The sequence below is a fragment of the Vicia villosa genome, linkage group LG6, assembly GCF_029867415.1.
Source record: "Vicia villosa cultivar HV-30 ecotype Madison, WI linkage group LG6, Vvil1.0, whole genome shotgun sequence".
Lineage (NCBI taxonomy): Eukaryota > Viridiplantae > Streptophyta > Magnoliopsida > Fabales > Fabaceae > Vicia > Vicia villosa.
The window spans coordinates 151,119,217-151,132,462 of record NC_081185.1 but is presented as its reverse complement, the minus strand read 5'-3'; the positions used below and the strand labels follow the sequence as shown (position 1 = coordinate 151,132,462).

General features: G+C 36.8%; 2 protein-coding genes across 2 annotated transcripts; both read left to right on the top strand.

The window, feature by feature from the left end:
• Positions 1 to 738: 738 nt before the first annotated feature.
• LOC131610511 (uncharacterized) lies at positions 739 to 5,206 on the top strand. Its single transcript, XM_058882474.1, has 3 exons — positions 739 to 1,281; positions 2,364 to 3,777; positions 3,861 to 5,206. Exons 1-3 carry the CDS (start codon positions 1,017 to 1,019, stop codon positions 4,048 to 4,050), a joined length of 1,869 nt encoding a protein of 622 aa, XP_058738457.1. The 5' UTR covers positions 739 to 1,016; the 3' UTR covers positions 4,051 to 5,206.
• Positions 5,207 to 8,163: 2,957 nt separating this feature from the next.
• On the top strand, positions 8,164 to 9,918 carry LOC131612769 (pectinesterase-like). Its single transcript, XM_058884518.1, has 2 exons — positions 8,164 to 9,097; positions 9,194 to 9,918. The coding sequence occupies exons 1-2, from the start codon at positions 8,164 to 8,166 to the stop codon at positions 9,913 to 9,915; spliced, it is 1,656 nt and encodes a 551-aa protein (XP_058740501.1). The 3' UTR covers positions 9,916 to 9,918.
• Positions 9,919 to 13,246: the final 3,328 nt, after the last annotated feature.

Here is a 13,246-nt window from a genome sequence, read left to right as displayed (position 1 = left end):
CTCTCTCTTCCACCTCACACTCAACACTACTCTAAACATCCATTGGAAGAGATTTTGCATGTTGAGTTCAACTAAACACACCCATTGCACATGGTCTAAGAGGGGAATGAACATTTAAAAAAAGGAAAACCCATGTATACACTCTAAGACATGAATAACCCAAATATGGAAAAGCCCATAGATGCACTTTAAAGCACGAATAACCCAAGTGATACAAAATTCCATAGACCACAAAACACATATAATTCGTAAAATATTTAGGAAATTAGTTCGAAGGTGGCGTGTAATGAGACAAAAGCACAATAATTCCAAAATATAAAAAAAATGGAAGTAACCAAAACAAAGCAAAGAAAAGGAATCAAACCTTCCCCAAGTCCCACGCACTAGTCCACGATCATGACACATTGACCCAAGCCATCAACAAAGAATTTTCACAACCACTCAACTCAATCTCAACCCATCTATCACGTAACGTGAACTTTTCCACACCCCACCCAAAGACTAAGCTCATGCTTAATTCAATTTTAAATAGATAATAAATTTCATTTTAACCAATAATAATGTAAATAAATACTACTGTTCTTCTGTAAAAAAAAAAATAAATACTACTGTTCTAATTATTAGATGAAATTAATTTTAACAAAATAGATGATTGGGTGTTCACACGACAGAAATTGAAAAAGGGTAAATGAGTCAAAGCACAGTACATCTCTTGGGCTATCTCTCCCCTCCACCAAAATGAAGATAAGCTTACTCTAGAATCTTCTAACTCAACCAGCGTAGTTAACAATACAAAACCCTCTCTCTCTTATACTACATAATATGCTTTGACGCTTCAGCTTCTCCCATCATCAAATGAAAATCAAACTCACTGTATAAACCAATATAAACCAAGCTTTGTACAGTTACATCTATCTTCTAGTAGAACGAACGAACGAACGGATCGTTGATCTTTGAAATTGAACTTCAGGAATCAAGATCGGAGATCATCGGATTCGGATTCAGATTCAGCTAACATGGGCGGAGTTGGAGCAGCAGCACCGAATTCGGAGGTTCAATACACCACGGCCAAGATATCTGTATGGTGGGATATAGAAAACTGTCACGTTCCCAAGGGTTTCGATCCTCACCAAATCGCACAGAATATCAGTTCAGCGCTTGTGAGGATGAACTTCTGCGGTCCCGTTTCGATCTCTTCTTACGGCGATACGACTAGAATTCCTGCGTCGGTGCAGCATGCTCTCTCCAGCACCGGAATTTCCCTCAATCATGTTCCTGCTGGTAACTATATATAATCAATTTTAGCATAAATTGAAATTGGAGTTTTGTTATGAACAGTGTGTTTTCCAATTTTGTGATTTATTTCTTTAACCGCACATAAGTCCAATTTTGTGATTGGAATTTAATGACTGTTTATGAATTTTCATGATTACTTACTAATTACTATATTTTTTATTAAAATTGTATTTACTATCATCATCTATAATTTAGGGTTAATCTAGTATAGACCTTGATTTAAAAATGGTCCAAATATAGATCTTATCATTTTTAGTAATTATTTTATCACAATAAGAATGAAAAACAAATCATAATGTTAATAAGCTATGTTGCACTCACCGTGACGGTCTGACATTTGTGATTACATTTAATTTTTTAAATTATTACCGGAATCACCGTGTCTTTGTTTTTCAGTGTTGTTTGGGACAGTTCGGGGTGTCCGTGATTCGTAGGTGTACAATTCTATCAATTCTCTTAAGCTTTAAACTAAGATGGTTTCATTTTATTGATCTTAACATGCCCTTAACATTTTGTTCATAATAATAATTTCAAACATTATCATGGCCAAAGTTTTATTGTACTATGTTGTCTCTTTTAAATATTTAGAGACGGCTGAGTTTTTTTTTGTTCACATAAATAATGACTCAGACTAACTAGCAAGTTGTAGAACACTCAATCATTAGAACTATTATATTTCTATGTCTTAAATAAAAAATCCTTCTATAAATATTAGATGGCACTGGAAATACTTTTTTTTGTAAAACATTCTCTAAAATTCCCCTGAGCTGCATGCAAGCCAATATCTAGTTTCTATTTCTATGATTTACAACCGCAGCGTAATTGTGGGCTAATGCCTACCACCGCAACTGCAATATTAGGGGCTTGCAATTTAAAGCCTTGATTTGAAGGTTGATATGGCATTAACAATCTGATTTGTAGAATTACCTAAAATTTTGATGACTTGCCTGTCCTTTCTTGACTTTTTCGGGCATGATCTATTATGAATTTACTGCATTGCAGATAGCGTGAAGTTTGGATGCATTCATATTTTTGTGTTAAAGTTTTTTCTTTATATCTGGTAATAGGTGTGAAAGATGCAAGTGATAAGAAGATCCTTGTCGACATGCTGTTTTGGGCAGTGGACAACCCTGCACCTGCAAATTATTTATTGATTTCAGGTGATCGAGATTTCTCTAACGCCCTCCATCAATTGCGAATGAGGAGGTATAATATTCTTCTTGCACAACCTCAAAAAGCATCTGCTCCCCTAGTCGCAGCTGCTAAGAACGTATGGCTTTGGACTAGTCTCTTATCTGGAGGACCTCCATTATCTAATGGAGAATCACAACAGCTTGGTAATAGTAGCCTCCTATCATCTTCTGAAACTTTACAAGTTCCTGTTTCAAATGCCCCTCAGACACAACAACAAGGGGGTCCCTACTCTGAGGTTCATCCTGGAAATTCAAAATTTCAAAATGGAGGAAGGGGATTTGATTCTAGATATCAGGGGAGACCGAATTGGAGAAACCCAAATCAACCAAATGGGTCCAAAGCCATGAGTCCACCCCCAGTTGGTCCTCAAGATAACCGTAATAACGTAAACAATTATCGACCAGGCAACTATAATCCAAATGTTCCTCATAGCGGATCCGCCACAAATTTTGTCCGCCCCAATTCTGATCAGTTATGGAGCAATAATGGTAATCAACATCCTTATTCGCAACCATTAAGACCGAACGACTTTCCATTGCAGCCTCCTTTTGCACCTAGTAATTCATTTCCTCCAAATTCCCATACTTTTGCAACTACACCGGTGCCACCTAGGACAAGTGGCCCCAATTTTGGTACAGGATCAAATACATCTATGCCAAATATTGGTAATCTGAACATTTCAGGTCATCCTAATAATGCTCATAACCCCCGTACTGTTCCGCAACGGAATGGAGAGATGAAACCTAATCCTAAGGGTAGTGCTCCACTTCTGGTAAGATCAACGAATGAACAAAATGGACATATGGTGCATAGCAGTAGCACGCAAGGCTATCCACATGGTCCAGAATATCAACCTACATCGTCGGCAGCAATGGGTAATAATAATAAACTTCCTGCTAATGGTAAGTGGGGATCTTCAGGAATTTCTAAACCTTCTGAATATGTACAAGGCCTTATAGGGGTTGTATTACTTGCCCTTAACTCACTAAAAAATGCCAAGATGATGCCAACTGAGAAAAATATAACTGATAGCATCCGTTATGGAGATCCCAAGCATCGCAACACTGATGTTAAGAAGGCTCTGGAGAGTGCAATTGAGCAGCAGATGGTGGTGAAACAGAATTTAGGTACTCTGACGCTGTATGTTGGTAAGAATGATAAACTTTGGAAATGTGTAAATCCTTTAGGTGGAAATCCTAAACAGCACTCAAAAGAAATTTGGGATGAAATTCAAAATTTTTTAACAACCCCTGCTGGAAAATCAGCAATAATGGCTACACAGTGCAAGTAAGAATATTTATGCTTAGAATATAATAATTGACTAAAATAAACTATTCATTTTCTAAAATGAGTCTATTCTTTTTCTTTAGGTATGAAGCAGGTATGCTGATAAAGAACATGTGCTTTAAAGATCTTGCTCTGGGCGACGTCCTTCAGATATTGAATATGTTGATTCTCCATAAAAAATGGATAGTTCATCAGCAGTCTGGCTGGCAACCACTCATCCTTACTCTTCCTGAGTCAAATCTTGATTCAGCAGGGGTCACCGCTGGTGCATAACCGCACACCGATTATGGTAATAGAATCTTGAACGGCAGCCAGAGAAAACTTATAAAAGTCATTGAATATATCCCGAGCCAATTGGATCAGTAATTACTTGAATAATTCTCGTTTTTCTCGTATGAATCAAACCATAGGTAGTAATGTTGAACACTAGTATTCCAGTATCATTAGTATATTTTTTTTTTTATCAAAGCCTTCACTTCGTCTTGGGAGATAAGTAAAAACAGAAATATTAAAACAGCATTTTGACGATCCCCGAAAATACCAAATACTACAGTTTGGTGTGGTTGCTGAGGTTTCTACTATGTCCTGCAATATATCACAGTGGATCTATCTTGGAATTACTTTTCGTTCGCGTGTCTAAAGCTTCTGCTCAACTTCAGTCTTCCTACAAATATTGCAAGGAGATTTCCTTATTGAACTGAGTTACTTGGTTCCTTTTAGTGGTATATTTGATATATGTTCGAGATATTAGCTAGATTCTTTTTTCCGGAAGTGATATGGACTTTCAATCTAGCTCGGTAACCAACATTGGTGCTGTTTGTTTATCATTTAAGAACTTCCAAGTCCGATTCTCCAGTGGATTTGTGTAATGGAAATCCAAAATCTTTTTCATATGAAGTTTCAAAGTTGCAGGAAGGTTAATTACTGAAAAGAGAACACTAAACAAAATTGGAACTGCACTCAAACTCCTACATGAAGCTCTTAATTTGTTACCTGAACACAAATACAAGGTATGTTTATTATGATGGAATTTGATTATGAGAAATCACATTTATACAATTTTCAACATGATTCAAAGATAGTGAAATAGTGCATCTCATTGCACGTCTTGTTGCTGATGGTACTCATACGATGTTGAATTTTGTGTGAAATTGGCTTTTGGATGTCTGGCTCAATATGCTGAATTAGTTGATTCAGTCGCGAATTGATCTCTGGTCTTTCTGCTTTCTATTGCCTTTTAATGTTGGTAACTGCATGTATAATCCGCATTTAAATTTGCTTTGTACTTGTATAAGTTGTTTAATGTTTTTTATTTTCGCTTTTATTTTGGTATTGGGAATATCTTTTTAAATGTACTCGGAACTAAAACATCGATCAATTTGTTTGATCTGATTTGTAATCAAAACATTGTTATTACCAGTTTTCTCTAGTAATGGTTTTACCATTTCATTACTTGCTATCTAAAATTTTTAGTGCAACATGGTAATGATATTGTGAAAAGTGGTTGAGGAGTATTTGAAGTTTACAAAGTCATAACTTCATTCCCTTCCTCTCTAAATAAGGATATCATTGCTGCATGACCCTCACAGGTCTGGAAGTATCATCTGGTTTCAAAGAATAGAATGCACAGTTTCTTTTTATATTGACGTTGAACTATGGAGTTATTTGAGAAATCAAAATATATTTTGCTTGAGAATTCGTCTGCCCAATAAGCTATACTCAACAGCTCAAATTTTCAATTTAAACTAAATAAATCTCAACCCTTTATAATGGATGTAGCCGAAGAGAAATGTAGATACAACAAATTTCCTTATTAAAATATTCTTTCGTCCTACCAACTCTCTATCTTTCTTATATTCTTCATCATCTAGCGGTATTATTAGCAATCTCTTACTCTTGGTTTAGAATTGGGGTATTATCGAAATGCTATCCATAATATCCAAAAGATTAATATTAATTAGTATGATATGCAATCTTAACATGGCTTCAACTTTGTTGCACACTCTAGATGAGCGTGAAAGTCGTTTCGACAACCTCTTTACTCAAATGCAGCTTTAGCATAATGTTGGCATGAATGAGATTTGTACCTTGCTTCGTGCTCATGTTGATCACTATTCGTAAGACTCAAACGACCATCATGGTTCCGGTGGACCTCGCACTGGAAATCAGAACGTGTACTCTATCCAGATCTCCGAGGTAGAGTTTCCCTGACTTAATGGTAAGATTGATTTGATGGTAAGAGCGTTCGTGACTTTTGATGGAGTTTCCCTGATTATACATGATCAAGTTTTCCCCCTAATTATACAAGTATAATCAATTTTTTCTCCTCGATGAAACTTCAGCAACTTTGAAGGCGTGTCTTGCTTCAATTCACCTTGATGGCTTAACTTTGCGGTGACACTTGAATTATATGCGTTAGAAGTTTGATGTTTACCCACCATAGACTCCGACAAGTTTTAAGATTACATCAATTAATTTGAGTTGGTTCTAACGCAAGTAAACCTGGTCGATCCTAAAGTATTCATTCATTATTTTTCTGGCTAGGCTTTAACATCACACCCAAAATCCTTTTTCGTTTTACTCATTTCACCAAAAAATCAAGGTCTTTTTAACAATCCCTTTTTCACAAATTCATTAACTACTTCATCTTCACCCACTATTACTGCACCACTTGAAACTCAATCCGACACACCTAATCCTACACCCAAAAGTGAGGAAATCCATATTTTGTGATGAGCTATTTACTTTGGGTCATCATCATTTTCTCCCATCATCGCTTGAAATCAAGTTTAGCATTGTTTCGTTCAGACTTAGATAAGATGGGTGGAGTTGGAGCAGCAGTACCAAACTCAGGTGGCACAATACACCAATGCGAAAGTATCTGTCTGGTGGAATCTAGAGAGTTGCCATGTCCCCAAGGATGTAAATCCTTCCTTTATTGAACGTAGTATCCATTCAGCACTTGTTAGGATGAACTACCATGGTCCCGTTTCCATCTTTCCCGTACGGCGATGCAAGTAAAGTTCCTGAATATGTAAAGTGTGTTTTCCGCTTCACCGGATTTCCCATGAGACATGTTCCAGCCGGAGTTGAAATTGGACTTCAGTTATGAACTATCTATGATTTATTTGTTTAGGGTTTTGTTAGAGTAAGTAGTACTAAATGATTGTGTTCAAAGTGGTTAATAATAATAGTAAGGTGTGAAGCTTTGATACATTCACATTTTTTTTGTTCCAAAGTTTATTTCATGTCTGGTATAGATATAAGTGTTGAGACGATGCTTGTCGACATGCTGTTTTGGGCATTGAGCAACCCTGCACCTGCAAATATTTTACAGATTTTGGGTGATGGCCGTCTCTCTAGAGCCTTCCATCGTCTGGGAATGAGTAGGTATAATATTCTACTTGCTACATAGCCCCAAAATGTATTTGCAAGCCTACTTGCAACTACTAAGAAGGCATGACTTTGGACTAGTCTCGCATCTGGAGGACCTACATTATCCGACTTATACGTATCTAACAGCTTGTTTCAAATGGCATAAGCTTTTTTAATAGCATAATGCTATAGGCCCTATAGACGGATCTGACCTATTCTCACCGCTAATCATAAATGATGACAAACTTCTCTAAATCTAGATAGATGTTAATGAGACAACTCATCGTGATTCATTGATAGACAACTCTAATAAAATAATTTATTTCAATAACATTTAACTATGATATATTTTATTAATAATTAATTATGTCAAATCCATAATTAATTAATAAAATTATTAATCAACAGTATATTGAATAATTAGAAAAACTAAATGCCGTGAATAATCTTAACTCGAAATTAGTGGTAAATTTTAGAGTTGGTTGAAATGAGACGTTAATATGTCTAATCCATCGACTGAAATCAATACATAACTGTTTTTCTACTAACTAATTTTACATGTTTGTCGCAATATTTACCCGAATCAATAACATCATAGCAACACATTACAACGCATGAAATTTGTTAGGTACTTGATACACCTTTATCAACAAATAATTCAGTTATTTGAAAATCGTTTTTTAGTCAATTATGTAAAATGCCATTACATAGGTATTTAAGAAAAATTCCAGCTAAGATAATATTTGTGTATTCTCTAAAAATAGTAGTTCAGTCATGTAGCTAGCTAAAACCACCATGTCCTCAAAACTCTATATGATAACCTAAACAAATCCATAATCATTATCATTCATCAAATAGTTGCAATATCAATCATATTGATATTGTCTTAAAACAAAAGTGGTACGTATTCATGCATTGTTAAGTATTGTAAAATTAAATCAGCGTACAACACGTTGTACGTTGGTTTAATTGAATATGAAATATGGTGATCTTGAACACGTTCATAACAAAATGGATGTTCATAACAAAATGGATGGTGATTCAGAAGAAGAAGAGGACTTCGCCACCAACATAGTAATCATGGGTGTCTCCATGTTACTTCTTGCATTGGTAATGATTGCTGTTTTTGCCAACCTAAGTGGTGGCGCCAAAGAAGAAAGAGATTTTAAGAGCATTAACTCTATCTGTGCTAAAACAGAATCACCAGAAGCTTGTCTTCATGTCTTGAAACATGTAGGCGAAAGAGCTCCGCCTTCGAATTATATTAACGCGGCGATTAATGCAACTCTTGAAGAATTAATGATAGTTAATATACCAAAACCTGATGCTGAGAAAAGCTTGACTCCTTTGCAGACGGAATCGTATAGAGATTGTTTGGAATTGTTGAGTATGGGAAAAGATGAGCTCGAACATTTGAACTTTATGGCGAATTCGAATTCGTCTATGGGATCAATAGAAATTATCAATAGTCTAAGCGCGATCATTTCGTATCAACAAACTTGTACTAATGAGTTGTTGAGAACTGATAACTTTGATATTTTGGGATATTCTTTGAAGATGCCTATTCTTCTTTCAAGGATTACATTAGCAATTGTTGATAATTTCGTTGAGAAGCCGGATTCGGACGAAAGGTTTAAGAAAACGGTCACCAGAGGAAACCGTCAAGCTATGGAAGTTGATCATGAGGACAATAGACTAATCGTTGCTCAAGACGGCCGCGGCCATTTTACAACGATAACCGAATCAATCAATGCTTGCGTGAGGAATATAGAATGTTCATGTGTTATTTATGTGATGAAAGGTGTGTATAAAGAGAGAGTTGTGATACCTCAGAGTTTAGAGAAAGTGTTCATGTATGGCGATGGCCCTACGCAAACCGTTGTGACCGGGCTCAACACGAGAGGCTCGACGATTGTTACAACGCCTTTTCGTTCGGCTAGTTTTGGTAATTATCTTAAACTCTTTAACCTTAATTCAAAGTATATGAATTGTTAAAAAAAAAAAAAATAATCTTGATTTTGAGTTATGTGAAATAATGCAGTGGTGAAAGGGAAAGGATTCCACTGCAAAGATATGGGATTCACTGCACCTGCTAACATAGCAGGTGCACCTGCACTTCTTGTGTTTTGTGATCATGCAGCATTCTTCAACTGCAAAATCGAAGGAAAAGAAGGAAGTTTATACGCGGTGGCGCATCGCCAATTCTATGGAAACTGCGAAATTCATGGAAGTGTAGACATTATAAAAGGCGACTCAGCGACTATAATTCAAAACTCGCGAATCATAGTGAAGCGTCAAATTTCTCCTATTGTTCCAAGGAAAAAAGTTGTGAGTTTTCAATCACGAGTAGACAAGCATGAGAGCACTGGTTTTGTGATGCAAAACTGCAGCATTGTAGCAGAAGAAGGCGAAACCGATGATAATAATAATAGTCTTATTGGTTCGACGTGTTTGGGAATACCGTGTAACGAACATTCGAGAACAGTCGTGATGGAATCGTTTCTCGGCGACGTGATTCGTCCGAGAGGTTGGTGTAAATGGAGTGATAATTATGGAGTTGATACTGCAAGTTTTATAGAGTATAATAATAGAGGAATTGGTGCAATAACTCGTAAGAGGGTGCATTGGGAGAGTTATAGAGAAGTTTCTCAGAAACAGAAAAGTGAAATGGTGAGGTTTACAGCTGATAAGTTTATTCAAGCTGATCAATGGTTGAAAAATACTGGTATTCCATATGAATCTGGACTTTTCTTTCCTAAATAGATTATAATATAGGATCATAACTCTTATTTTGATTGTATATAGTATATGTTGATGCTAGATTCAATGATTTTAAAATGTGAATATATATTTAGTTCACAAATTGAATGGTTCAAAAGTAAATCAAGGAATATTTGTTCCATACTAATCAAATGTTATCGGACACGCAATTTCAGATACCGATGATATCTGACACGATAATGTCAAAATCATATGAGAGCGACGATGTTATAACAAAATGAGATATGAATATTTTTTAAATTGAGAATCAAAATATATTGTGCACGATTAATTTGATTCAATATGAAAATGATATTACTTTAACAAGAGAGTTATTTTCTGGTATCCTCATTTCTTGCATTATCTGAGTCTAATATATCCCATGATTGGTTTCTTGTCATGATGATCTATTTTGAATTTTAAACTAGTTGATAAAGAACCATCCAAGTATTTCTAAGATCCACTTGAGTGTAGACCAACACAATGGTTCTAGATCAACCATAAATCTACTAACAACATTCATATCATAGGCCAAACCATTCCATACATTATGCTACATACAGCAACTGCATATGAATGGTACTTATTATTATCATTTGCTCACATGTCTTAGGAGCATCCATTCTATTGTTTGAGTTTGATTGAATAATTAAGTCAGTGGAATTTTTATTTTGAAATTCAAAATAAAATTTAAATTTTTCTCTCTCTTCATGGCTATTGGGACAAAATTGTTGGGATGAGATATGACTTTTGGAGTAAGATGTCTATAAAAATAGGCACCATTAAAAAAGAAAAAACAATTTTTCTTATTCTTTCTGTTTTCTCTCAAACAAAATAAAATAGTATTTTAATCATCAAAGATACATATGAATGAAGAAGGAAGAGAAGAGAGAAGAATTCAAATAAAAAAAATCAAAAATCGAATAAGAATCCTCATCATAAATTCAGGTATGTTCTTAGTGTTTCTCACAGGGAGGCAGGGCAGAGGCAGGGCTTGTGAAATCCATTCTCCTTTGGGGGCAGGGGTGGGTGGTAAGTTTTTACCCCGACTGGGTTTAGAGGTAGGGGCGGGTCTACTATAGGGAGGCAGAGCAGGGGCGGGGCTGGTGAAATTCACCCCCCTGTTGCCATGTCTACCTGGATTTGAGGAGCTAAGTGCCGACATCTGAGCGTTGTTTTGTTCTTTTTCCTTTTACTTTCTCCTGTAATATCTGATTGGGATTTGATCCTCGATCTGTAAACAATATTTTTAATATATATTTCAATTTTTACATTTGCATGCTTATGCCTTTTGGTATAATATTGTTCCTTTTTTATCCGTCGTCATTGTCCGCCTGGGATCCGAGGATAATTTAGATCCGAGGATAACTAAAGATTGCTTTATAACAATCTAATTTGCATAATTGTTGTAAAAGCGATAAATAATAGTTGTTTAAAGTGTAAATGACCTTAAGTATTTTGAAGAGTCGTGTATGATTGTTTCTCCTGGAAGCGGGTCGCGTTAAGATGTATGTGATGTCTTGATAGAATGTTGAGGTAGTAGCACATGGTTGTGTTCGGAATGTGCTTGCTCGGGGGAAGTGTTTTTTGTAGTTGAAGTGTCTGTATGTCGGATTGAGACTGGTGGAACATGAGATTGACTTTGATCATTTATGCTCTCCGTCGTACCTGTAGGTATTTCATGCCATAATCATGTTTACGCGGATAAGGTATGATGCATGTTAATCATGTTTTGAATTGTACTTACAGACGAGGCACATGAAACCGGTTAGATGCGTCCATATTTTGAACTACGCTCCGCATCACATAGGATCTTACATGTCAAGAGGTAGAGGATCCCCATCTCTACCCCGAGGCTATAGCTCGGATCGAGGTGGATGTCTTGAAGCTTTACCACGCTCGCCCTCAGATCTAGAGGCGGATGCACCATAGGTGCTGTGGGGAATTGATTGTTGTAATCATGCACTTGAAGCGTATCTGACAGAACCCCTAACTTCTGAAGGCGCACGAGGCGTTGTGGGGAGTTGATTGTTGTAGTCAAGCACTTAAAGCGTATACGACAATACCCCTGACTTCTAAATAGGCATAATACGTTGTGGGGAATTGGTTGTTGTAGTCGGGCGCTCGAAGCGTATTCGATAGCACCCATGAATCTTCACGTGTGCAAAGTTTCAGGGGTTTTAATGTTGTATTTGAATGGGAAAAAGGTCTCAGATAGCACCCCTAGATCCTTAAGATGGGCATTAACTGTGTTGCTTGCTCCCCGGTTCACTGCAATATACATTTGCATTTTTGTCTAATATATTAGTGGAGTTCAACTTACTCCAAGAGTACGTTTTTTTATCTTACTCCAAATCATAGCCTTTAAATTAGATTTAATCAAATGGTTAATTAAGTAAAAATGTTAATTACAATTAAATAAAAATGTTAACCATTAGATTATATTCAATTTAAAGGATATGATTTGGAGTAAGTAATAAAAAACTTACTCTTGGAATAAGTTGAATCCCACTCTAATTAGTTTACACATACATTAATTAAATCTTGCGGTCGGCCACAAGTGTATACCAGACGCCTGGAATTCGGGAGGTTTGATGTTCAGCTAGCTTTAGAGGGCTGAGCTTTTGGCTTGGGATGTATTTGGCCTCTGCTGTACCTTTCCAAGTCTTCTTTCCGGGGTTGAAGTGGCCCGAGTTACTTGGGCCCAGACCTCTTTGAAATCTTTCTGATGCTTCTTCCGGGTGGAAGATTTGGGATGATGCATTCCTTGATGCTCACCCCTTCCCGAACAGATGTGTCAGACTATATACGGAGCTGAATACTGAAAGGTCTTCCATTAACCGGGACTCGGGAAGTCCGTTTCTAGATAAATCTAGGTGCTCCCTGCTTTGTTATTTGGTCGCTGGAAGCCATGAGTGCATTCAGTGGAAATTTTAATATGTCCTCATGATGCACCACGATACCTATTTGGCGCCCGGTGTTAACTACTAGCTCGTGCCACCTGGGCGCCATTAACTACGAACTAATGTCACTTGCACGATGTCAGTTTTTCCCCTTATCTCATCCTTGGTGGAAATTGTTAGTATCTTCGCTTTGCCACTACTCGAAGGGGTTGATGCCAAGTCTTCTTGGGTGCCAATTTTGGGATCCAACGAGACCTTAAAGCTGAACTGGATGCCATGAAACTCATCGACTTTGAAGTTGTTGGGAGAGTCGTAGGCCTTGTTGAGGGAAATGCTTGGTTTGTTGGTGACCCCTGTAAAGGTAGCCCTCGAATCTCAACTCCTTTCTTGCCATTCGAATTTCGGTCGGTCGCACGTCCAAATCATAGGGG

Bases quoted from the DNA above. Each gene is read 5' to 3' on its own strand.
- LOC131610511 (XM_058882474.1), top strand. From the start codon at position 1,017: ATGGGCGGAGTTGGAGCAGCAGCACCGAATTCGGAGGTTCAATACACC. The intron at 1,282-2,363 runs GTAACTATATAT...ATCTGGTAATAG, and splicing joins CCTCAATCATGTTCCTGCTG to GTGTGAAAGATGCAAGTGAT. The intron at 3,778-3,860 runs GTAAGAATATTT...CTTTTTCTTTAG, and splicing joins ATAATGGCTACACAGTGCAA to GTATGAAGCAGGTATGCTGA.
- LOC131612769 (XM_058884518.1), top strand. From the start codon at position 8,164: ATGGATGTTCATAACAAAATGGATGGTGATTCAGAAGAAGAAGAGGAC. The intron at 9,098-9,193 runs GTAATTATCTTA...GAAATAATGCAG, and splicing joins TTTTCGTTCGGCTAGTTTTG to TGGTGAAAGGGAAAGGATTC.